This window comes from Microtus pennsylvanicus, chromosome 1, assembly GCF_037038515.1.
Source record: "Microtus pennsylvanicus isolate mMicPen1 chromosome 1, mMicPen1.hap1, whole genome shotgun sequence".
NCBI lineage: Eukaryota > Metazoa > Chordata > Mammalia > Rodentia > Cricetidae > Microtus > Microtus pennsylvanicus.
The window spans coordinates 108,348,391-108,373,970 of record NC_134579.1 but is presented as its reverse complement, the minus strand read 5'-3'; the positions used below and the strand labels follow the sequence as shown (position 1 = coordinate 108,373,970).

Below are 25,580 nucleotides of genomic sequence, written 5' to 3'. Positions count from 1 at the left end.
ACAGAGGTTTGGGTGGAAAATATTCAGGCCCTTCACACATGCCTCCCATGTGCACATCCTCTGCGGGGTCCTTAAGGCTCCGGGATATCTTCTCCTTGCTCATCTACAGGTGATTGCTCCAAGCAGGGGCCTGCTGGCAGGTGGACACGGTTCATTTCTTCACTTTGCTGTGGGACTTTGAAAAAGCTTTGATAAATTGCATGTGACATCTGTGTAACCATTTAAAGTGAGCAGTTTAAAAGAAAACAGGACAAGAGTGATAGCTTAGTCAGTAAAGTGCTTGCCTCTCAAGCACGGGAACCTAAATCCCAGGACCCGTATTTAAAAAAGCAGGGTGTGGTGGTGTCTGCTTCTAATCCCAGCACAGGGGAGGCAGAGGTAGAGGGTCTCTTAGACTCACTCTCCCACCAGCCTAGAAATACCAGTGAGTCCCAGATCCTAGTTTTTTTAAAAAAAAAAAAATATATATATATATTTATTTATTTATTATGTATACAATGTTCTGTCTGTGTGTATGCCTACAGGCCAGAAAAGGGCACCAGATCTCATTACAGATGGTTGTGAGCCACCATGTGGTGGCTGGGAATTGAACTCAGGACCTTTGGAAGAGCAGGCAATGCTCTTAACCGCTGAGCCATCTCTCCAGCCCCCCAGGTCCTAGTTTTAAAAAAAGATACAGACAGATCCTTCGGGATGATACTGAGATGACTTCTGCTTCTGTGTGCACACACACAAATAAAGAAGTAATGGCAACAGAGTAAAGAGTTTGATGGTGTTTAGCAAATTCACAGGGTGCAAACACAGTCTCTATCTCATCTTCAGATATTTCACTGTCCGTCAGGGACATTCATGTCTGTTAAGTTATCACTGCCCTCTGCAGCCACGGATCTATGTCATCTTTCTGAGGTCCAGCTGTTCTAGATATTCCATAAAACCTCATCACTTACAGACTCGTAGAAAGACGGAGTGTTGGCATCTGTCTTCCCAGCAAGTTTCCCAGACTCTGCTGCTCCAGTGGGGAGCAGCTCCCATGCAGAGTCAGAGAGGGTCAAGTGCAGATCAAAAGATCTCAGTGCACGCATCTGTGAAATCTCAGCATGCATCTTGCCAGACGACCGACCCCCTGGCAGGAGTCACACCGGGACTGAGCCAGACCCTGGGGATGATGGAGTCAGGCTTATCATCTCAATCTCACATGCCCACTCCCATGGTGTGCAGGGAAGCCTCCTTTTCCATCGCCTTGATCTCTTGGCTGCACACGAGTCAACAAGAGTTGACGATGGCCTGCCATGAACACATGGCACGGCTGCCCCGTCACTTCTTGGCGCCCGAGCAATGAGTGTCACTCTATCTTGGAGAACAAAGTGCTTTTGGGGTCCAGTTCTACATCATCAGCCACCTCGCCCCACCCAGTCCCAAGGGGCCCATCACTCTCAAGCCAGCCAGGGTGATGATGTCATTTCCTCAGGTCACCCAAAGCAACCTCGAGACAGTTCCCGAAAACAAGGTCAAGTATCAAGTGAAGTGTGTGTCCTCATCAGGAAACAATAGAGTCAGAAATAGTCGGTGAAGCATAGGCAGAAAAACACAAGTGGGGGGGGTCTTCGTCTTTGACCTTGGGACATCTCATCATGGGGAATGACTCGTCTGTAGACCAGGCTCATTACGGCAAAAGTTCTGTCTCCTCCACCACTTTTGGGGTGATATCTTAGCCTAACGTATCAGTTTCTTTTATGTACCTGAACAAAAGTACTTACTTAAGTAGCATTGATTTGTATTAGCTCATGATGTCAGAGGGTTCAGCCGGTGGCCACTGAGCTCTGTACATTTGAGTGGGTCATCGTAGCAGAGGAGGACATTGACTCACATGACAGTGTGGCAGGAAGCAGAGAGAAAGCCACAGAAGTGGACAGGGATAAATACTCCCTCAGAGACCTGTCCCTAGTGGCCCCCGTTTCTCCAGTTAGGTTCTGGCTCCCCAGAGTGTCAAGAGCCTTCCAAAAAGAGTGCTACCAGCTGGGTACCAAATGTTTGAGCGTGGGAGATGCTTCTGATGCAAACCGTAGCTAACCCAGTGATTAAGAACCCTGTGTTTTATCTATAATGAGTCTGGGTGCCCCTGAAGCCTATTCCTCATTCTGCCTTTGTCTGAAATTTGTGAGACCTTGCATAAAACCATCCTTTTGCGTGATGGCTTGCATGAACGGTGTTCAGAAGCAATTTACAATATAAATGGAAAAATAATTTCTGCTGAGAAAATCCATATAATCTACCTTTTAGGCTGATTTATGAGCCCTTTATCTTCCCAGCAACGTCCATACTCAAAACATCCCAGGCCTTTGTAGGACACCTCAAGCTGGTAAATTCTGGGTAAGGACAGGCCTCCCTGTGGATGACAAAGGATAATTTAGCCCCCACCGAAGCATTGTGTGTGTGTTTTTTTTTTCTTTCAGGTAAACACGCTCTATTGTCTTCAACACCACTGGCGATGCCCACGGCACACTCTGTGGTGAGCAGGGACTTTTCCCTTTTCCTGTGTGGGAGTCACATTTCATAGCTGGGACAAAACGTCTGAGAAGAAAATCCAAGGGAGAAGGGTTTTCAGTTCATGGTGTGCTAGGTGCATTGCTGAGGGTCAGAGACAGGGAAGAAACAGGGTAGAAAGCCAAGTGGGGGATAGGTGGCTTCCTCCATGTTCTAGAGCAGCCAGAAAGCAGGGGTGGGGTGGGAGAGGGAAGAGAGGTGGGGTGGGAAGAGAATGAGAGTCTGAGGATAATGTATATCCTCCTTTCTCCATCCAGGCCCCACCTCTACAGCCCATTCTTCAACACACAAACTCACTCGTGGGTTTAATCCGCGGATGAAGTTAGCAACCCTGCCACGACCCAATCACCTCTTAATAGTGTCACCGACCAGAGACCAAAGCTTTAGCATAGAAGGCTCTTTGACTGGCACCTCACTTTCAAATGATAGCCCCACCCTTGCTGTTTGTTGACTTGAGCTGTGCTCCAGCAAGGCCAGAGTCGTGCCTAGAATGAAATAATAGAGGGAAGGAGGCCAGCTTCGGGGTAATGCTTGGTGCCCAGAGTGATTGGAAAAATGATCCCCTTGATTCCTGTTCCCTGGAATGCTAGGAAGAAAGGAAATTCTGGGGAGACAGTCTTCCCTGAAATGGTTGCCTGGGCAGTTGAGACCCATTTCTTCTCGCCTTTTCTGATATCAGAGGAATGGGTTGATTCGTATAAAATGTGGCCACTTCAAAATATTTTTTTTGTCTAAAGAATGCCCCTTGCTCAGGGACTTTGAGGACCAGGCTAGTCCACTTGGGTTCAGCTCCTTATTTACCATTCATTGACTCTGAATTCCCCTCTATGGCTAATTTCGTCTTTCAGTTTTACCTTGTTTTACAAGGTATCTGTGAGGGTGGGATACTGTCCTATGCATCTGTGTGTGGTACCAGTCTTGGTGCTGTCCTGATGGTACCAGAGCCAGAGGTCACCTTGAGCATCTATAAAACCAGTTCATGGCAGGAAGAAGTCATGTGGCCACTGTTTTTCAGATGCCCACAGATGCTTACCACCCAATCATCACCAACCTGACGGAGGAGAGGAAATGCTTCCAGAGACCTGGATCAGTGCTGCGGTACCTTCAGAACGTGTCTCTCAGCTTGCCCAATAAATCCCTCTCGGAAGAAACCGCGCTGAATCTCACACAGGTCAGGCTCCTGGTGCCTTTGACTGGTGGGTTGGGGCTGATACACGGCTGGAACATGGATGAGAGTGTTAGAAAGATCTAGAGCCATGTTTAGATGACTCAGCAGTTAAGAACACTTGCTGGTCTTACAGAGGACTGAGATTCAGTTCCTAGCACCCATGTTGCGTGAATCATGGTCATCCATAATTCCAGATCCAGGGAATCTAACACACGTTTCTTTCCAGGCTTTCATTGGCACTTATATGCATCTGGCATAATTTGTGTGTCTGTATGTGTATGTGTGTGTGTGTGTGTGTGTGTGTGTGTGTACATGCACACACACACACAGAGCGCCTTTGCCTGATAGAGTTTAGCTTTCTTGTAAACAGGCAGGTTGCTCTGGCCAGCTCTGTGCTGCTCAGTGAAGCCTCCTTGAACTGGGAATTGGACCTTCATTCCGCTTCCCCGGCATCTTACCTCCCTGGTCCATCCACATACCTACCAAGTCACCAGAGACAATTGGGCTTGCAGCTCACGGTCTTAAGTCAGATGTCTTCATGGCAATGAGGAAGATGGGGATGTTAGCAGATGTGGTTAGAGGCCACAGAGCATCATGTTCAGTGTGACTTCCTAAAGTCACACTCTGTGAGTGTGATACTTAGGACATTAAAGTTAAGATGTTTCCTTTCTTCATTGCTTCTAACAGTTCCCAGGTAGAGACTCTGTTCCCATCAGGTATCTTGAGGTATCTCGTGGCTATATGGTCTTCTTGAGCCAGGTTCTTGTCTGGTATGGAGAAAGAAGTGGTGTTTGAAGTGGGCCATTCTTGAGAATACATCCCAAGACTGTAAGCAAGCAGTGTGGAGTCTGGCTGCTAGGACCACATTTGCCCTGCGGGTTACAATTGTGTGTCCTTGTTAGGAAATGAATGTTGCTGGCTTCCTCACTATTCTGAGACTTGGAGCTGATAGTCACTGTGACCATATTCTCAGGGGACCAAGGGGGTCTCTGTATACCTTACTGTCTGGTATAGGGTCATTTCTTCCCAAGGGTTCTAGTTTCTTGGGGGTTCTAGTGCTGAAAGAAAACATGTCAGACCTGGGATATAGTGATCAGAGGCTTCCCAGAGTGGCTGGAGATATTCAGTAGCTTTCTTGATTAGGGTAGGAGAAGCAAGTAGGGCGCCTGAGATTTCATCATCTCAGAACACATAGGTTCTAGAATTCTGCATCACCCGGAACTACATGGCTCTCAAGAGGTTGAGGGACTGAGACAGATTCAGGTTCTGGAAAGCTCTCTGGAAGGATGGGCTTGGGTAGCTTGGCTTAGGTTCCAGGCCCTGGAGTGGGACAAGGTGGAGAGGATCCCAGACCTGTCATCTTCATAGTTTGGTAGGTGCATAGTCCAATCCTGCAGAGCCTCACTTTCCCTGGAGGTGTAGAGGAGTCGTGCTGCCTGGGTGCTTAGCTGGTACCTGCAGGGCAATAATAAGATTTTAGCCTAGAGTAGGTGTGGACTGTGGTGTTTGAGTCCTTGACACTGACAGTGGCTAGTGGATCTGCTGTGTGACCCTCTTTTATGCACTCTGGCCACTGATCTATTAGTGTTGAGGTCGCTGTGTTCTGGGACTAGTGTCCAATGGACCCAGTTCCTGCGTCCACACAACTACACTTAGTCCTTTGCCTTTCTATCTGGATGTGCCGGGGATGGGGTGGATGGGTCACTCATATTTATAGGAAAGAGCCTTCCCGTGACACCCCTGGAAGTAGCCACCCAACCTTGCTGATCATAGCTGGGCCCATTGACCTCACCTATACCAATCACCAGCCTAGGGGAGCAGATTTAGCATGGCAGGCTAGCCAATCATGCAAGAGATCTTCGCTGGGCAGGATTACCTGGGTGGCACACTTCCCATTTCCACAGGAAGAGGGGCTGGATTGGGTGGAAAATCCCTAAATTTGGGCAATCCTGTAGGCCCCCAGTGGAGATGGTATGCGATGCACTGGAACAGGGTTTGGCCTACAGTAAGCATGTCATCAAATCTCTCTTTTGTTCCTGTGACAGCTAGTCTCAGAGGCTGTTTATAGAGTGTAGGAATCTTTCAAAAGTCTGCGTTCCTCAGGCCCTCAGTACGCTCCGGGCCGAGCCCCATGATCCTTTATCTCCTGTTGGAATGTGCTGGGAGATGAGAGAGGGGCTGTGGAAGACGTGAGTCATTGCTTCCTTGAGTGTGCATACGGAGAGGGACTGTGGCTGAGAGCCACAGAAAGAGATTCCATCATCATCTTTCAGGAGGGACACGGAGCTGAGCACAAAGGGACTTGGGTCAGGGGAGACAGACTGTCCTGCTAAACCCAGTGTGGAGCTATGTGATGGCTGGTGGGGTTGGAGTGAGGCAGGGACATATGGCCAAGGTGGTTCCACGTTCTTCATAAGATGGTGTATTGGAAGACATACTTCAATGTAGGCCACGTGGGAAATATTTCCTGAGCTTGGTGGCTTTGCTCTTTGCCCGTTACTTCTGCTTTACCTCTTTGCGGAACATCACAGAGTCAGAGATTGCAAATCCAGATGCCTTTGGGGGTCAACAATCCAAGTCATAGATGCAGCGGGCAGGACCCACGGAGAGCAGCAGCCAACTGCTTAAATCCTCTTGATTTCAACCTTCAGCCCCATCCATCTCTTCTGATTTGGCAAGGGAAGCCCTAAGTCTTGAAACATGGCTGGGATTTTAAAAGGAAGTGTGTAGAGATCCAATGAGAGCCCCTTAAGACTAGCTGAGGCCAATGATCAACAGTCTGAGGCTTTTCCATGGCCCTGGGGACAAATCATACAGAATGAGTTTGTCCAGAACGTCTCAACTCCGATTCAAGAGGAAACAAAAATTTTTAGGAAGTCATTGTATAGCTTTCCACAATGTCCTGGCTCTTAACCATTGATGATGGCCCAGTACAGTGGCCAGAAGCCATTTCCTAGGCTGGGCTGCCACTCATGTGCGCTCTCAAGTGTGAGGTCTGTGGTTCGTGTACAGGAAGTAGTGACCCGTGTAGAAGATGCCCGCTGGAGTCCTCAGCCTGAACAAAAGTTGCTGTAAAATATTTAACAGTTAACAGAAATATGACATCCATGTTAAGATATTATTTTTATGTGTTGAATTAAGTAAATAAAATATACTATTCAATTTATTTAACCCCACGCATAGAAGCAGCTGATTGAAAATAGAAAACCGTGTGTGGTGGCACACACCTGTAATCCCAGTACCTGGAAAACTGAGGCAGGGGGATCTTAAGTCTACATCATGAGATCGTACACACATTCCCCACCCCCAAAAAAAAGAAAAGAAAAAAGTTCAAGTTAGCTGATGTGGTTCATTTGTTTCTGTTCTCAGAACTGTTCTCTATCCCTCAGGACGAAGGTAGTCCATGCATGGCCTTTTTCCATAGTAAAATTTTAGGGACACATGGCCACTCTCTCATGTACAGTCTAGCTTGACTTCTGCACTCTGAGGGTAGAGCCGGGCTACCTGAAACCCTTACTTTGTGACTATTTATAAAGGTCATGGGGGTTGTGGGCATGGCCCAATTGGAAGAGTGCTTACCCCAACATTCGTGAAGTCCTGGGTTTGGTCCCCAGCACTGCACAAACCAAGTGTGGTGGTGTACCCCTGTAATCCCAGCACTCGGAAGGCAGAGGGAAGAGGACCAGACGTTCAAGGTCGTCCTTGCCCTGGGTTGTTATTTGTATAGTGAATTTGAGGCCAGCCTGGGCTATATGAGACTTTATGCAAGAGGAAGAAGGAGAGGAGAGAAAGGTGGGGAGGAGGAGAAGGAGGAGAAGGGAGGTAAGGAGGAGGAGGGAAAGGAAGAAAAAAAGGGGAAGGAGGAGAGAGAAGAGGAGGGGGAGAAGGAGGAGAAGGGATAAGAAATAAAAGAAAATGCTTGCTGTTCCTCTGATCAGGGAGAGAAAGCAGGAGCATTTTGTGGTCATTAGTTCGGCCCCTGAACTTTCAAATATTAATAAACAGCTGTGGAATGAAGATGAATGGGAGGAGGAAGAGCTGATGATGCGTTATGCATAGACAGTGTATCTGGTGAGCTGACCATGAGGATTTTGCTGACCATGAAGACTCCACAGGTTCTCAACCTGCGGGTTGTGGCCCTTGAGGCAACCCTCTGTCTCCAAGAATATTTACATTATGATCGTAACAGTAGCAAAATTACAGTTATGAAGTAGCAGTGAGAATAATTACATGGTTGGGAGGGTCACCACAATATGAGAAACTGTATTAAAAGTTAGCAGCATTAGGACGGTTGAGAACCACTGGGCAGAGGAAACGGAGGCTGGTGAGTTGGCCTCCAGGTTTGAGTCTGGTGTCCGTAGCTAGATGAGATGGAGAAACAGAGACAGGTGACTAGGGAGGGGCGGGGCCTGGGGCAAACATTGCTGAAGCAGCTACCCCGCTCAGCTTCGCTCCATGGTTACCTGGGATGCTGGCAGGCTAACGCCCTTTTTCCCCCCAAAAGGAAACAAGAAGACCAGTTTTCACTTAAATCTCCGTATTTGAAAATGCTAAAATTGATTTCATTGTTTTGGAACAAGAATGAGCCAAACCAAATGTGACTGATGGGGGCGGGGCATAAGTGGTTTCTGCTTTGTAGAGGCGATTTCCAGCTGGTATAAGTGGCTTAATGTTAGGTTGTCCCTGAGGAAAGTAGGCTTCATGAGCTGTGATTATGTATCCATCCACCCATCCACTTATCTATCCATTCACCTGCTCAGCCATTCATTCATTAATGAGACAAGCTGGGGCTAGTCACACACCCTGGACACTTGCGATATCCACATTCTCATCACTGACTTTACAAGGTTGTCATAAGAAACAAGAGAGGAGATATCATCTGTAAGATATAACCTGAGGCTGGGGAGATGGTTCAGTAGTTAAAGCATTTGACCCACAACCCTGAGGACCTGAGTTCGGATCCCCAGGATCCACAGGATGCTGAGTGGACATGGTGGGTAACCTGCCTATAATTCCAGTCTCAGAAAGCAGAGACAGGAGCTCCCCAGGGCAAGCTGACTGGTGAGGGTTAGTCATATTGACTAGCTCTGGGATTGGTTGAGAGAGTCTGCCTCAATGAATAAGGTGTACGTGCCTTGGAGGACAGACCCTGACACCAGCCTTGGGCTTCACATGCACACACACGCACTCCCAGGTGTGCCATCACGGAAGTGTGCCCACACACAGGTAAGCACACGTATACACAGATGTTCGCACACCACAAATATAAGCTATTATTGCCTGTCACCGCGCTAAACCAATTACCTGTTGAGGAGATGTGGGAAGACTCTGGAGGAGACTGACGGACTCAGGTATAGACTCAAAGATCTATGCTAAACAGTGTTGTTCTGTTTCTTTCTAGACCTTCTTAAGAACTGTGGGCGAGGTGCTTCTACTGCCCAGCTGGACCCAGGCATCAGAGGTAAGAGGAAGGATGCTTTGACCTTCAGCATGTGTGTACTGGATTATGGCTGTCTTCCTGTGGTGGCATCCTAGGGCCCTAACGATCTCTAAGAAAAATGAAGCCTTTCCAGGTCCTGATGTCTAAGACACTGAAGTTCATTTCTCTTGGGCAAGACATGCACCTGGGTATGGTGTCTTCTGGTCTTCTGGGGACTCTGGGACCCTCAGCCCTACGCCACCATCTCTGGCTTTGGGAAAGGGACCAGATCTTCCAGAAGGCTGACCTTTGCGTGTCATTTCACACAATGTATTTTTTTTATTCTGCATTCTTGAATAGTCATAAGAGCCATATTTGGCATTTTAAGATCAGCGGATTGAGTGAGATGGCAGAGCGCGAAAGTGCGCCTCGTGATTAAAGTAGAAAATGAAAGGCTTTTGTCCCCTGCACTCAGAATTCAGGACGCACAACGGAGTGCTTTTCTTTGATTTCAAACCACCGTATTGATATTACTTCTTTAAAACATGAGAACAGTCGATGAATAGTTGTGGCAATGGCAGATGATAAAAATACTAAGATAAGAATCGTCCAGGGCCTTCAGGGAGAGCGTGGCGTTGAGCAACCTCGTATAACCCCACAGTTGGGTCCTGAGCCCACTCATGCACATTCGTTCTATAGACATCTGACTGAACCTACTTTTCCTTACTTCTACCAAGAACGTTTGCCAAGGTGGGGTTGGGAGATGGCTCACAAGCATACAGACTGGAGTTCAGATCCCAAGCACCCACACAAAGGCTGCCTGGGCACGGCAGCTCCCCTTTAATTCCAACCTGGGAAGGCAGAGACAGGGGATCCCCAGAGCTAGATAACTAGTCATATCGGTGAGATCTAGGCTCGATTGGAGAGACCCCAACTCAATGAATGAGGTGGAAGTGTGATGGAGACTGATTCTCAACACGAACCTCAGGCCCCATGTGCATACATACATATATGCATATATACACCCCCACACATGCAAAAACATGCACATGCTTGCATACTGCACACACACACACACACACACACACACACAATGAATAAAAGGGGAGAAAGAACATTTACCAAGGTCCTCTGAGTACCATGTTAGTCAGGTCAGGATAAGGTGTGCTACAGTAACAACAGACCCTACCTCACAGTGACTTGGTATGTGGGCATTTACCTCTCAGGTATTCAGAGACCCTGTAGTGACTTGGCATCTCAGCTTCCGTGCCACACAAGGCTTCCAGGAGTTCAGGGAGAGAGGGAGGATGAAGGCTCCCAGCTGCCCAGGAGTGCCCTGATCACAACATGCTGAAGCGATCACTCTCCTGAGCCCTTCTCCTTTCAAAGCTTTAAAGGTTTTGCAAGGTTGAGAGGCAGAAACGACAGCCAATTCTCACCTTATTAATAAGATGGCACGAGGAGCTGCGTTCTGTGAGCCCTTTATTGAACAGCTTCACGTGAAATGAGATTGCATAACATTGGCAAGCAGAAAGGGAAGGGGGTCAAGAACGACACAGTCTTGTGTAGAAACACATTCTTTTTCACGAAGCGTAGACCTCCAGGGATAGGTTTCCAAGGGACTTTGTGTACAAGCTGCAGTCTGAAACCCGGGAGACTAGCCAGTGGGGACGGCCAGAAGAGGGGCCGCAGCCAGTGGAGGCTTCAGATCGGCAGATTTTTCTCCATTGATTTAAATGAACTTTCTTTGAATGTAAAATATGCAAATCTGCTGCAAAATATGAATAATTGCAAAACAATCCAGGCTTAGGCAAGCTTATGCACATTGAAGAGAAGGGCACGCATGAATCGCTGCTCCTCCTAGAAGTGTGTGCCAAAGACACAGACGTTCTGATTGAAATCAGACCACGGGCCTAGGAGACAACGTCTAAAATTGGCCTGTGTATCTGGTTCCGCCTCAGTAAGTCCCTCCTGGAGTGTTCATGAGGGGGTGAGAGCGGCAGATGCTGTCTTTGGAAGGCTGGAGGGGATGTGCGAGGTAGGCAGAGGAGAGCCAGGCAGAATGGGGCAGGGGGTGGAGCCAACAGTTCTTTATTGCCATGGTGTCTGGGGTCTAAGACAGTCAGGCCAAGGTGGACATGGGCGCTGGCAGCAGAGGTCTGTGTGACTAGAAGGGACCCTCCTTCATGTGGGTAGAATCCAGAGGTGTCCTTTCTTCCTTAGAGTAGGTTAAGAGGGCCGCTGGACGGAGGGTCAAGGAGGCCAGAGGGAATTTGGGGGCTGGTACCTCCAAAGAGGCTGCTGCTTCACTGAGAGTGGAAAGACTTGCAGGTGTCCCCAGGACCATTATCTGTAAGATAGAGGCATGGGCAGACCTAAGACTTGCCCAGGTCCTTGGAGGGTTTGTAGCAGAGCTAGAAACAGGTGTCTGAGCCCTCTGGTCACTCAGGAGCTAATGTTATGACATTGGGGCAGCTTTGACTAGTGTCCATGCTCTGTGAACTCAATCAGATGCTTGATCATCTCCCAGGCTTCCAAGTGGGGTAGTTGGGTGATTTTCTCTTTCTTATGGCCGTCATGGGGAAGAACAGCTCTGAGTCTGTTGTGTGCCCATTCCACATGATGTTGGGTGTACTGGCCCTCAGAGCCTCATGTCTGTGCTGCTTGCAGGACAACACCGTGACACTGGGCTTGGTCAACACCATCGATACCGTCATGGGTCACATCTCATCCAACCTGCAGTCGAGAGAACCCCACGTCACCCTCACGGGCTCTTCCTCAATGGCAGGTAGTCCTTATCAGATAGGAAGGGTTGGGCAGTGGGGGTTGTGGAAGAGAGAGTGTCAGGTGCGTGACCACTGGCCTTCACATTGTCTCAGGCTCACACAACAGCTGAGATAAACCACCATTTCTCTTAGGTCCAGTGTCTTGTGGAAAAATCCTGTTTTGGAAACAAGTGTGTTAGAAGTGGCTAAAAGTGCGGGGTCGTGGTATGCGCACAAGATTGTGTAAGCAGTCATGGCAAAGTGGAGCTCCAGGTGTCTCAACAGCTGTCTGGGCTCAGAGTGCAGACTCCAACCCCTTTGAACCTCTGGATCCTTAAGGATCCGATGGGATGCTCTCTGTCTTGGAGATGTGGAATGGGTGAAGAAGGCCATTGGAGGAGGAGGAGACCAGAATAGGAGTCTGGGTGAATGCCAGAATGGGACATCTCAGAGGAAGCAGCCTTGCTTTTCCAGGATGTGTTAGGTCCCCCACAGACAGGCATGGGCTCCTTGCCTTGAGCTTCTCTCTGAGGACACTTGAGTGCAGGGGAATCAAACAGCACCCCACTGTGGCTCAGGAGCTCATCTGCTTCCAGAGGCAGCTTTTGGGGCTGCCTGTCTGCCAAGGCACCACCAACACACACACATACACACACACACACACACAACACACACACACGTATGCTTTAATGTTTCCTTTTCTGACAGGGAAAAACACACATGTGTTCTGGGTCACCCTTTCTTGAGGCGATTCCTCTCCCCTAGGAGTTGGCTTGGTTTAAGAAATGAAGGATAGTGACACAGTCTTCAATCTGAGACTTGCAGCCAGTGAGCCGGCTGACTCCATTTACTGTGTCCACTGTCCACTTCTCCTTCAGAGTTCTCCGTGGCCAAGGTCCTTCCCCCAGCACTGAGTGCCCCCCACTACAGATTCCCAGCCCATGGGCACAGTTACATTGAGATTCCGAGAGAGGCCCTTCACGGCAAAGGTAAGTGGACGTGGTTGCTTGGGTTCTCAGGTGGTACAGTCTGGGTGACGGTCTTTCCTTGATGGTGCTACCCACAGGAGGGTGGGTTCGGGTGCTCTCAGAGGGGGCTCTGATTCAATGCACACGTTACCACCTCATCCCACACCACACTGTGGACTGAGCTGGGACTTGGAGTGGGGTTCTGCAAATCTATGTTCCAGTGAGTCTCACCCACCACACAGGACACTGTGCCCCCCCCACCCCCCATCTTCTCAGGTCCTGGTTAGTTGTATGTGAGTAGGTGGGACACCTCCCTTCCTTGTTCAAGGTAGCCATGGATAGGTATGTTTGTATAGGAGAACCAGAAACGATCCTAGAACAGGCCCAAGTCAAGTCTCATTATGAGCAAGTAGCCACGGGCACCTATGGATAAAACCAGGTGATTCTGGCCATATCTAGATGGCGTCCTTTCCTCTTGTGTCCACTCACAGTTGAGGATTGCTGTGGATCCTCATCCCAGAGGGCCCAGACAGAGGCCCAGGCTGCCACACAGACCCTCCCCAAGCAAGGATCCACCTCTTGGTCTGGAGGACAGGTGCCCATAATGTTCATCTTCTCAGACTCAGTGTATCCTGCTCTCAGGAGAGAGGCACCACCTAGCAAGCCTTGCATAGCATCTTCTCCCATGTTCCACGGCAGGACACATTAGAAACAACACAGGTTTCCAGAAGGGCCAGAGGCCATGTTCTCAACAGTTATTGTCAACTAACCCAGATTCTGTGGTTAGAACCCCAGCTTAGCCACTACTGACTCTGTGGCCTTGGGCAAATGCTGTACCAGGACAATAACAGTATCTGTTTCATGATACTGTTTCAGACCTTACAAGGCAAAATGTGTATAAATCCCTGTGCCTGGCATGTAGTGAGTCCTGAGTTGACAGCAGGGGTAGCTCAGAGAATCAGCCAATGATGGCTGGCTGAGTGCTCTCACCCTCCTGGAATGAGGAAACGAGCTGAGTATGTGGTTCTCACTGTAATAAGGGGCAGGGGAGCCATTGCAGCCATCTGGGTGTCTGCTAGTCTGTGGACCTGCTTCTGAGGATTAGCATACTCCTCCTGCAGACTGATGGAGACACACTCATTGCCAGGCAACTGGCAGCCCATGAAGAGTCCCCAGGCCCCGCTGCTCTAGGCGTCTCGGACAGGCTTCAGCACCTGTGTCTGGCGTGGACACAGGGGACAGAGCAGGAGGTCATTGTTCCAGTCGAGCACGGGACTATCCACAGCTTCCATGCTGATGTAAATGTTATTGTTCCGTGGCTCTTCCTCCTCCCCACCCCCAACCCTACCCGAGTCACTGAGTCATGGCCTTCAGTCCCCGTGTGCGTGATTCTGCACGCTCTCTGCTTGTAACAGGAGTGTTGACGGGTGTCTGACCTCTGCTTTGTCCTCAGCCTGGACCACCATCGTCGGCCTTCTCTACCACTCCCTGCACTATTACCTGAACAACATCCGTCCGGCCAGCACAAAGTGAGTGTTGTACAGTGGCATGCGGGATGTGTGTGTGTGTGTGTGTGTGTGTGTGTGTGTGGTCTTGGATGACCAACCACAGCGACACGTTACACTGCCACACACATGCGTGGTTTACTTATTGTTAGAAAACTCTTGTTACCGGTGCCTGCTGCCTTGCTGTTCAAGCCAGGCTGGGTTTTTAGCCCTTTGGAAATGACTCAGGAATTCCTTCAGTGGGATCCAGCAGGCTCTGGGGCCAGACTGGACAGCTATGCTCAGAGGCTCAGGTTAGAGACCTCAGCGTGCCCTAGGCTGACAGTGATCTGGGACCCATGAATGGAGCTCTCTGAGAGTCAGTTTCCACATCTATAGAATGAGAAGGCGGTAGACCTGCCTTTATGGTTGTCTCCCTCGGGAAGATTTCTTCCCTCCATCTCTCCATTTCTCTCTCTCTTTGTTCCTTCCTCCACAGTTGCTTTGAGGGGAGCAGTAAGCACAGGCACATGGTTAAACTCACCCCGGGATTGTTCAAAGGCCAAGCTCACCAGACCCCAAGCCAAACTTCTGCACACCAGGTGTTTCACTGCCCTGTCCCTGACTTTGGCCACGAATAGCATTTCAACCTCAGAACTCTAAGACAGGGTTAGGAGATGTCTGGGGGTTGCTGTAGATTGGAGTGAGGCAGGGAATTTTAGTATGAATGGTTCTCAGCACATGGGGAGTTGTTGAATAATATAAGCTGAAAGTCCCACAAGCAACTGGCTTCAGGGGCAGCATGGCCCAGCTGTCCAGATGTTGCTACCAGATCTCATTTCTGCCCTCATCACAGGCTGGGCTCCCTTCTCTGTCCCACAGTTCCCTTGCAGTTTTAAGCCTTGTCCTTCAGAACTGACATCCAGCATAGAGAAGCGAGACTCTCTCTTCTGGAAGGTTCCTGGGGTGTGACCTCATCTCCGGACTGCCATGGGCTTGAGCAATGTGCTCTGCTGCCCAGCTCAGCTGGAGATGGCAAGGTTTGCTCCTGAGCCACGGGCTCAGTTCTGCGTACGTGGCAGAGTGGAGGAAGAGTGGCCGACTGCGTGAACGGGGGAAACTGAGGCACCTTCATGAGGAAAGGGATGGACAGGAGGCAATGAGACAGTAGACCTCACCACATCAGCACTGGCCTCATGTGTGGGTAATCAAGGAAAGTGGGGTTCAGACCCCAGTGAGTGAGAGCCTGGTCAGGCAGGCAAATGCGCTGAGATTCCAAGCCTGAGGTCAAAGGCCTGTTTTTCCCGAATTCCCTGGTGTATTTTGAGGTCCTGCCCTATCTCACCTCCCAACTATGTTGTTACACTTCCAAGAGGATAGAACTGAGGGACAGAATAGAAATGTTTAGCAGTAAGGATTTGATCCAGATGCGTGATCAAATATTGGTCTCAGAACTCTTGACCTTGAGGTCACAGTCTAGCCGTTGTAACCCGTTTCCCTTTGTTTCCAAGGATTCCCGAGGCTGTGAACTGCAGAGACTGCTTGCTGTCTGTCGCCAGCCGCCTGATCTCCCTGGAGGTGTCCCCGCCGCCCACTCTGTCCCAGAACCTATCAGGCTCTCCTCTGATAACTGTCCACCTCAGGCACAAACTGGTGAGTGGCAGGCATTTGCCTTTGTGGGCCCTGGATGCAGTTTGCTGCCTGTGGCTTTGCGTGAAGAACCTTTCATGGGCCTGGGGCTGGGCAAGGAGCACTTTTTGCTTCCCAGAGTTCATCTCCTTGCAATTTTATTCTTGAAATACATGACTGAGCCTTGCCAATGACACATGGGCTGACGTTGAGTGAAGAGGCCTCTGGGGCCTGCTGTGGCTATCCAAGGCGAGTACAGCCCTTATGGGTATATTGCCCCTAGCTTGTGGCGTTGTTTTGCTCGGAGCAGAGGTACAGTTGTCCCAGTGTCACTTAGCAGGCAGGCTGTTAGCAAGGTGCAGAGCTGAGCCTGGTCACGCGCTGCTTCAGAGGTTGAGAGAGACACCTCTGTGCTTTGGGTATGGAGGGATGAGCTGTTTGTTTTCATGTGTTCATCCGCGCGGAGGCTCTCTCATCTTTATGGCGCTCTGCCTGAAAGTGAGAACAGCAGGGATGGAGGCTGATGTGCCGTGGTTCCTAAGATGCGTGAGTGACTGTGTGCATACATGGACAGGCATCGTCTTCCTGTGCATCTCTCAAAGGCTTGTAGCTGGCACCTCGATCTTAAGGATGGTGCTGGGCGCACGCGGTCGGGGGGTCACTGAGATCTTGGTGAGGCTTTGGTGAAGCATTGGTGAGGCTTTGCGTGAGGGTCCTGGAGAGGGAACTCATGAGTGACAACCGCTATCACTAGGCCAACTGGAGGCAGGTTGGAAAACACAGTCAGGGGCGCTCTCTGGAGGCAGGCGGGTGGTCCAAGAGCCTCTGAGGGCAGAAGGCAGACAAACCAGCTCAGAACCAGGGCTTCATGGTATCCATATGTCCAGGAGAGCTCACATGCTTGTGTGCATGTGTTTATGTGTACACATGGGCCCGCATGCACTTGGGTTGGCTGGAGCTAAGACATCTAAGATGTAAATGCGCATTTGTTTCCATCCTTGTGTCCCCGTGTCATTTCCTCTCTCCCTCGCCAAGGGAGACACTCCTGCTCTTCCCCCTCTTCTTTGTGTTCAAAGTGTCTCCAGGCTGGTCCCAGAAAACCCAGTTTTGTCATCAGCTGCATGATGCTGGTGCCCCTACCCCCTAACCCGATTTACACGGCTCCCGCTATTCAACAGCCTCCTCTGAGAATTCTGGGTTTGCCATGAATAGCACAGTAGCAGGGTCTGCCCAGTTCTCTGGAAAGTTTTTATCTACCTGCAAAGAGACTTCCTCTTTGCTAATAGGCCCCTCCATCCAGCTTTCTCCTTCTGGTACCTCCACTCCTTGCCATGTCACGGAAGCAGTTAGAGGGAGGTAGGGGGAGAGAAAGAGAGAGATAGAAATAGAGACAGAAACAGCAACACACACACACACACACGGGGGGGGGGGTATAGGAGAAGGCTCTGAGGTTATCATCCTGGTAGGGTGACAATGACAGATTGCAGCCCCCCACTCCTCCCATCTTGCTTGGGGTCGTGTGTCTGTGTGTGATACTCGCTTCTGAAGATGTAAATTTACGAGCAGTCAAGGACAGACTAACGGTGAGTCCTGAAAACAGATTATCTCACTGAGGTCTTACGGAGCTTTGCAACAGCAGTAAAAACTGGAGTTCACCACCCAAATGTGCACCCTGCCCAGCAGAACTGCCTGGAGTGTGGGCTCGGGAAGCAGATGTTGGCTGCTGACCCGCTCCCCGGGTGTTCAGGGAGAGGCAGCAGGAGGGGTGGATGGCGGCAGGCTTGCGCAACTGGTCCTGTTGGCAAGGAGATGATGGCTTATGCGGGGACCCAGAAGACCAAGATGTCCAAGGAGCTGGTGAGGGCTATAAACAAACCTGAGTGGGGCTGTCTGTTCTCAGAATGTGTATGTTTCTGTTTCAAGTGCCAGCTCTACTTAAGAAGGTAGTGGTGGGGTCAGCGAGACTGCTCAGCCGATAGGGGCCCTGCCACCAGACAACCTGAATTCGATGCCTGGGACAGAACCAACTTCTACAAGTTATCTGCTAACCTAAGCGCGCACACACACACACACACACACACACACACACACACACACACACACACACACACACTCATTCTGGGACTCATATTGTAGAAGGACAGAACTGACTCCTGCAAATTATTTGCTCACCTAGACACACACTCACACACACAGACGCACACGCGCACACACACACACATGTACACACACACACCTCATTCTGGGACTCATATTGTAGAAGGACAGAACTGACTCCTGCAAATTATCCGCTCACCTAGACACACACTCACACACACAGACGCACACGCACACACACACATGCACACACACACACATGTACACACACACACACCTCATTCTGGGACTCATATTGTAGAAGGACAGAACTGACTCCTGCAGATTATCCTCTCACCTAGACACACACTCACAGACACCAGGACCACAACCAGGGGAACCAGCCAGCCTGAGATGAGAGGATGACCTCCCATTGCTGTGGGACTACAGGTCCTGCCTGCTCTCCCAATGCTGTTGGTGGTGGCCTTGGGCCTTGTGGAAGACTCTACTGTTTTTATTTTATTTTTTTTTGTCTTCTGTGAAATTCTGGGAAGGTGCCAATTTGCAAACCAGAGAAAAAAAGGAAGGGTAGGCTAAGACACATTCCCGGTTTAATGGCTGGTTGCTGGAGTTATTTTTAACAAAGAGCTTGAAAGAGGGATTGTGCCTTAAAAAGAGACGGAGGGGAATTTTTATCCTCCCAGAAGAGAACAGTAATTAGAGACAGTCTTAACTGAGTGTCCTCAAGAGTTTGGGGGTTTTTGTTGTTGTTTGTGTGGGTTTTTTTTAGTTGAAGGTTCCTGTTGTCCTTCTGAGGATGCTTAGGAGAGCTGCTGCTGCTGCTGCTGCGTGGGACAGTTCCTGTGGCGCCCTCTCTGGAGCTGATGGGAATGAACAGAGAAGGAGGTCCCCCCCCCCCCCCCCGTGTGGCTTCAGCCTTGTCTTTCCCAACTGAATCCATGAAGCATGGAGCAGCGGTCACAGCACTGTCTTCCATCTTCCAACACTTTAAAGTATATACAGGCCAAGACTGGGGTTCCAAGCTGAGGGGTCCTCTCTTCTTGTCCTAAACTATGGTTGACATGGGCTCCCCAGGATCTCGAAGGGATAGGTACCTGTCAAAGCTTGCTTTCTATTGTTGTGATAAACACCATTCTCACAAGCAACTTAGGGTGGAAAGGGTTTATTTGGTGTATGCGCCCTGATGGCTGTTGATCGTGAAGGGAAGTCAGGGCAGGAACGGAAGCAGAGGTTGTGCAGGGACATTGCTCCTCAGCTTGCTGCTCAGGCTCAGTTCAGCTAACTTTCTTCTGTCTTCCTGAACTACCTGCCCAGGGGTAGCAGCACCCACAGTGCTTTAGCCCTCCCATGTCAATCATTAATCGAGAAAACGTCCGACAGACTTGCCAGAAGTTCAATCTGATGGAGGCATTTTCTGGAAAGGTTCCCTCTTTCCAGATGTCTAAAGTTAACAACAACAACAGAATCCACCAAACCCAAACTAAGCCAAAAAAAAAAATCTCACCATCATAGAACACTACCAGACATGTCCTGGAAGCTCCTGAGCAGGTGCCTGATGTGTTCTAGGGGTGAGGGGTGGGTACAGCATAGGCTACCCCACCCTAGTCCATAGTCCATCTCATTTCAAACCTGCTGAAACGCTCTGGGACCTAAGGTTTCATTGCTCCGAATGGGCTAGGTCCTGTCCACCACCCTGGATGCTCAGGCTGCAGAGGACAAATGTGCTGAGAAGGTTATGAATGAGGCCAGTGTTGGGCGCTCCCTCTGCAGACAGACGGCCTGCCCAGGCTTGGTGTATCTACAGATTGGCCAGACCGCAGGGATATCTGCTATGCTGTATCTTAGGTTAATGCACCATCTTTCTTGACTCCATCCCTGAGACTGTTTTATCCTGTGGTCCCCTGTAAGAGTACCAGAAGCCAGGCCTTCTCTTGGAGTGTTATTTTGAGTCCTGGGAGTCCTTCTGCATGCAGAGTAGTACATATCTACCCAGACTTCCTCGTCGCTGGGATTGATAGTGTATGGGAAGTAGATGCCAAAGGCTTGTGGATCATGTGACAGTTCTTCAGTTTAATGCCCCCACGGAGCTGGAGGTTTTGCCTGCATGGCACACTCAGGCATGGGATCCAGATGCTGCCTAATCTTTCAGTAGCAACTGACCTCTTTGCTGGAACAGCTGTGGCCTCTTGACTCAGCAAGATGCCGCTGGGATGTGGGGATTTGTGGGCACCGTTGATAAACTGTAGGGCATCCCGCGACATCTGTAGCCTCTATTCACTCAATGCCTGGAGCAGAATCTCCGGCCGTGACAACCAAATACATCTCCAGACGTTGCCAGGAATGCCCTGGGAGATTCCCAGTTGAGAATCCCGTATGTCATTGCAGTAGTAACAGCTAGATTATTGCTGTTGCTATATAATACTCCATTGTGTGGGTGTTCTATTTTTTATTTCCTGGGGTGTGCTTGGGTTGTTTTCCACTTCAGATTATTACGCACAGTCACTTTTCTGTTTCCCAAAGAAAAACACTTAAAAGCCAGTGGTTTGCAGCTATTATTTTGCTATGATCTGTTGTGAATAAGAAAGGGTCTTTTTTAAAATCACCTTTATTTGTGTGTACGTGTGTGCTCACGTGCTGTGGATGTGTATAGAGGCCAAGGGACAACTTGTGGACGTCAGTTCCCTCCTTCCGCCATGAGAGTTTTGAACTTAGGTCAATAGGTTTTTGGAGCACATACTTTTACCCACTAAGACATCTTGTTGGCCCCCATGAGAAGAAAAGTCTTGCTGTAACATTAACATTTTCCTTTCTTGCTGTGGTGCTCTGTCTGGGACTGGTGCCCTCTCTGCAGACTGTGATTATTATTATTATTATTATTATTATTATATCCATCTACAATGAATGTTGAGCTCTGACGGGCTTCCTATAGGGCTGTGTGGAGACCAGGGCACACACACAGACTTGTGTAAATGAGGCGAGGCCAGTCATGTTGTTTTTCCCAGGTTTTGGTTCAATCTGTCTGAATGTCCAGGTCAATTGCCATAAACTCCCAGGTCATTTCCTTGGCTGTGTCATAGCCCACACCCTGTCTCCCGCTGTTACGTCTGGCTTTTCCCAGTCTCCGCCCTAACAGACAAGGCTGTGATGAACCGCTGTGTGCCCACGCAGCTCTCTCTCTGCCATAAGGTCTTAGGAGTAGAATTATTTGGTTAAGTGGTCATTTCTAACTTGTTTGTGATGTTTAAGCCAAGCATGTGTTTATGCTCATGTCCCAGACATGTTCCCTGCACAGCACAGGCTTGGGCTCAGAATCTGAGCTGTGGGGGTGTCTTAGCTAGGGTTTCTATTTCTGTGATGAAACACCATGGCCAAAAGGCAAGTTGGGGAGGAAAGGGTTTATTTGGCTCACACTTCAGCGTTGCTGTTCATCACTGAAGGAAGTCAGGGCAGGAACTCAAACAGGGCAGGAACCTGGAAGCAGGAGCTGATGCAGAGGCCACGGAGGAGAGCTTCTTATGACTTGCTCAGCCCACCTTCTTATAGAGCCCAGGACCAGCAGCCCAAGGACGGCACCACCCACCATGGACTGGGCCCTCTGCCTTGGATCACTAAATGAGAAAATGCCTTACAGATGGATCTCAAGGATGTATTTTCTCAGCTGAGGCTCCTTCCTCTGACGACTCTATAACTTGGGTTAAGTTTACACTCAAAACCACCCAGTACAGGGGGTTAGGGTAATTCAGAGCAAACTCCTTCACTCCCCTCTGAGGAGCATGCATCAGGGCAGAAAGCCTCCTGTCTGAGTGAGGGCCACACGCTTCACAGAGTAGACATGCTCGTGAGATCACGCCAAGTGGCAGAATGCAGTCAGTGTCTGAATGTCCCTTCCACGCACAGCCCCATCCCAGACTGTGCTGTGCAGGGAACACGACTGGGATATTCCAGACCTACCTGATGTGTGCTCACTTCTGTTGGGCATGAGTCTGGGAGTAAGGTGCTTGTCCTGGAGCAGGTGTGTGTGTGTGTGTGTGTGTGTGTGTCATTGATGAATAGCTGTGACCAATAACTGATCACATTTCCCAAAGTAGGCACCATTCCAAAACCCAATGAACATATGAACCTGTCAATCATGTTTGGGACTATCAATCTTCTCTGGGCTGGTTGTTGTCCAGGGGGCTTGTATTGTCTCATTCTGGTTTCTATTTGTTTTTCTCTATGACATTGGTGACCTTTTTATATGTTTATTGGGCATTCTCATCCCCCTTTTTTTATATAGATGTAGAAAGAATCTACCCCCATTTTCCCATCTAGTTGCTGCTTTTGTTTCCTTATCGATTTTCCGTTCCTGGCCCATCTCAGATATGAGGCATTTGTACTGCAAACTCCTTCTTCCGCTGCGCCTGGCCTTTTTGCTCTCAGGGTGTCTGTTGATGAGTGGCTGCTTTAAATTTTCATGCGAGCCCATTTATCAAGCTCCTGCCTTGAGCTTCGTGCCTCTTGGTGTCCTGGTCAAGGAATCTCATCTGACTGGAGGTCACAGAGAAGCTCGGGTGCTGCCTGAAGCGGTCACTGCTCATTCGGCTCGCTTCCGTTAAGTTCTGCGTTTGTCGTCTAATTGTGGCAGTGTGTGGCGAGGTAGGGCTAAGATTTATTTTCCCCACATGCATGGCCAATGTACCAGGCTTCACCTGTTGGCAAGATAAACCTCTGCCTTAGGCGGCTGGGCTGCCTTCTGCACCCATCAAACTGGCTGTTTCTATCTCCCTAACTTCAGGGGCTTTATGCTAAAGCTGTGCTAACCCTCCCGCTTCGCCCGGGCTGTGGACGGCAGGATCTACATCTTAAGCGACTGATGTTCACTGCGGAAGTGCCTTCAGAAGGATTCTACGATCAGCGCTGCCACCACCGGGGCTCGTTAGCCCGCGTCCCACTTAGCTCTAGACTCTGATGGGCGAAAGTTACATCTGCTTGTTTCTGTTTGAGTTCCTTTGATTGCCGGCAACGCTGGGCGCCCTTCCCTGAGTGACTTGGCCATCTGCATTTTTCTTTCAGATCATGCACTCTTGCCTTGATTTTTCGGGGATCTGCCGTTTGCTTCATTACTGACTTCAAAGATCTCTGCTCATCTCGCAGATAGCACATCGCCTGCTGCCATCCGCCATTGCTGTGTTTTATTTTGACAATTTTTTTTTGCCTTGTGCAAGTTAAAGTGTTCTGTGTTGTCAAGGGTGTCAACCATTTCCTCTAGAAAGACGTCTTAGCTCCCCACGGCCACTGTGACAAATGCACATAAACCCAGTGGCTTGGAACAACATAGCTTTACAATCTGAGAGTCCTGGAGGGCTGATGTGCAGAATCAGTCTCCTTGTGCTAAACTCCGAGTGTCAGAAGCCCAGAAGGGCAACTTCTTTCTTGCCTTCCTAGCTTCTAGAGACACTCTTGTGTCCATGCCTCTGAACCATGTTACCAGTCCTTGCATCACTATCTCTCCTTCTCCCCCACTCCAGTTCTGACCCTGCTACCTCCCTTTTGCAAGGGCTGTATGATGACTTCGGACCACCTGAGTGATTCAGGGTGCTCTTTCATCTCAAGACCTTAATTGAAAGACATCGGCATAGAGCCTTTGCTGTATAGAGACACCCCCTACACCCACAACATCCCCTCCACACATACACAACAATCCCCCCATACACACACACTGGGAGTGTGGATACCTTAGGCAAACAGTCACAGCCCTTTTTAGAGAAGATGGCCACTGTGTGGATGACAGACTCTTCCTCCTTCACCCACTTGGTGATTAACGTTCTTTTTTGTTCAACCCTTTCTTCTTCTATGGGTGACAAGACACTCAAAAGGTGAGAGAGATGTTGTGGGTGTCACTCCCGGCTCCTAAAGAGAAATCCAGTATAGGGTTTCCCTCACTGTGCATCAGGGCATTGAGGGATGCTGGTCACTAGCTGTAGGAGCAAAAGTCATTTGGCTTCCTTCTAGGGGTCAGTTCTGGGGACTGCATAGGGACAATCTTGGCATGCCTCAAAGGGCACTGCCCTTTTCTGCTTCCAGCCCTGCCCATGTAGAACCAGGCATCTGACAGATACCTCTGTGACATGCTGCTGGGCCAGGGCACCTGTGAGTGGCCTGAGTCTCTCCCAGTGTTTGGCTCTAGGGCTCTGGCAATGGTGACTCATAAGAAGGGGACCCGCCCCACAGGTACCCTTTGAGGCTTCCTGCAGAATCAGACATGAGGCAGGCCCTACTCTGGAGGACATACAGCGTCCCAAGACCCCACTGAAGCCCCCGTATGGTGGGAGCAGACCCTCCATTGCCAGCCAGGGTTGGGAACTCACAGTGTGGCTTTGCAGAGAAGTCCACAGCTTCACCTCCCTGGGCAGTGTGTCTTCTTCCAGGTCCCTGGTGTGATGTATTCTGACACCAACCTTGGAAATTCTGCGTGCTATTGTAACTCACTCGTGTTCTTGTTCAAATCTCCCACCTTTGATATATCACTGTTTATGGGGGGAGGCAGCCCCGATGTTCTTCCACAGGATCTTTCTCATTTGTGGTGGGGTGTGCTCTCCTGAAGGGGCCTCTTCATTTCACCTGGCTATCGTGTGAATCTTTTGCTCTCAGAGGCCCAGTGGAGGTGTGCTCCCCTGTCTGTTGGGAGATAGTGAGGGATGGCGTCTTTAGCTCATTGTTGCTTCATTATCCTGAAGAAGAAAATGGGACCCTGTTCGCCTCCTCTTCCTCTCTTTTGATGTTTGGCCAAGAGGTGAATAAGGTTTGCTTTGCCACACATTCCTCGCTATTGCCATCTGGTACCTCAACAGAGTCCAAAGCAATGAGTACTCCCCCATCAGTGGGCAGGGACTCAGGAAACCAGGGACTCAGAGCAGCCCTTGGTTGGCTTATCAAGAGTTGTAGTGACACAAACTGAGCCCACAGCCTGGGGACAACAGCAAGCATAGCGGGGACTTAGAAATAGTACTGACAGGGCCTCAGGGCCTCCCCCAACTCTGGCTCCAGTGGAGAGACCACAAATTCACCCAGTCTCTTATTTTAGCAACTCATACCTGCCCAGTGTCCACCTCTGTTAAACCAAGATGTCACAGCACTATGGGGGAGGTTCCAAGGTTCGTGTCTGCCTGAGCAGATGTCTGGGGCCCCTAGTGGGCAAGTCGTTAGCAGGAGTCACTCACTACAGGGCTTGCTTTCTGTCTTGTGTGGTGTACGTGTGCTCTAGAATGAGCTAGGCAGACTTGAGTGAGTGCTCCTGACTTCCCACTTCTATACAGATGGGGGTGGGGTGTATGGTGAGGTGCAGGGTGGGATTGTTCAAGTCCTGTTCTTTGGCTGTCATTCAGGGATCACTGACTTCTCATCCCTCATGAGTGTCCAGACAGGCAGCTCTTGGTGCAGAAGGGACGCACATTCCTGATGCCAGAGTTGACTGGTGACCACAGAGACTAATCGCAGGGTGGGGACACAGAGGTCTCTGAGACTGTG

The 25,580-nt window shown here is 49.7% G+C and overlaps 1 protein-coding gene across 2 annotated transcripts in view; it reads left to right on the top strand.

The window, feature by feature from the left end:
- Adgrd1 (adhesion G protein-coupled receptor D1) overlaps positions 1-25,580 on the top strand; it is a 115,308-nt gene that overhangs the window by 29,447 nt on the left and 60,281 nt on the right. For both annotated transcript variants that reach the window (XM_075978005.1, XM_075978008.1), the window contains 7 exons: positions 2,454-2,509; positions 3,560-3,715; positions 9,114-9,173; positions 11,802-11,919; positions 12,775-12,885; positions 14,318-14,393; positions 15,860-16,001. In XM_075978005.1, the coding sequence (XP_075834120.1) occupies positions 2,454-2,509; positions 3,560-3,715; positions 9,114-9,173; positions 11,802-11,919; positions 12,775-12,885; positions 14,318-14,393; positions 15,860-16,001 (719 nt within the window). The remainder of the gene's footprint in view (positions 1-2,453; positions 2,510-3,559; positions 3,716-9,113; positions 9,174-11,801; positions 11,920-12,774; positions 12,886-14,317; positions 14,394-15,859; positions 16,002-25,580) is intronic.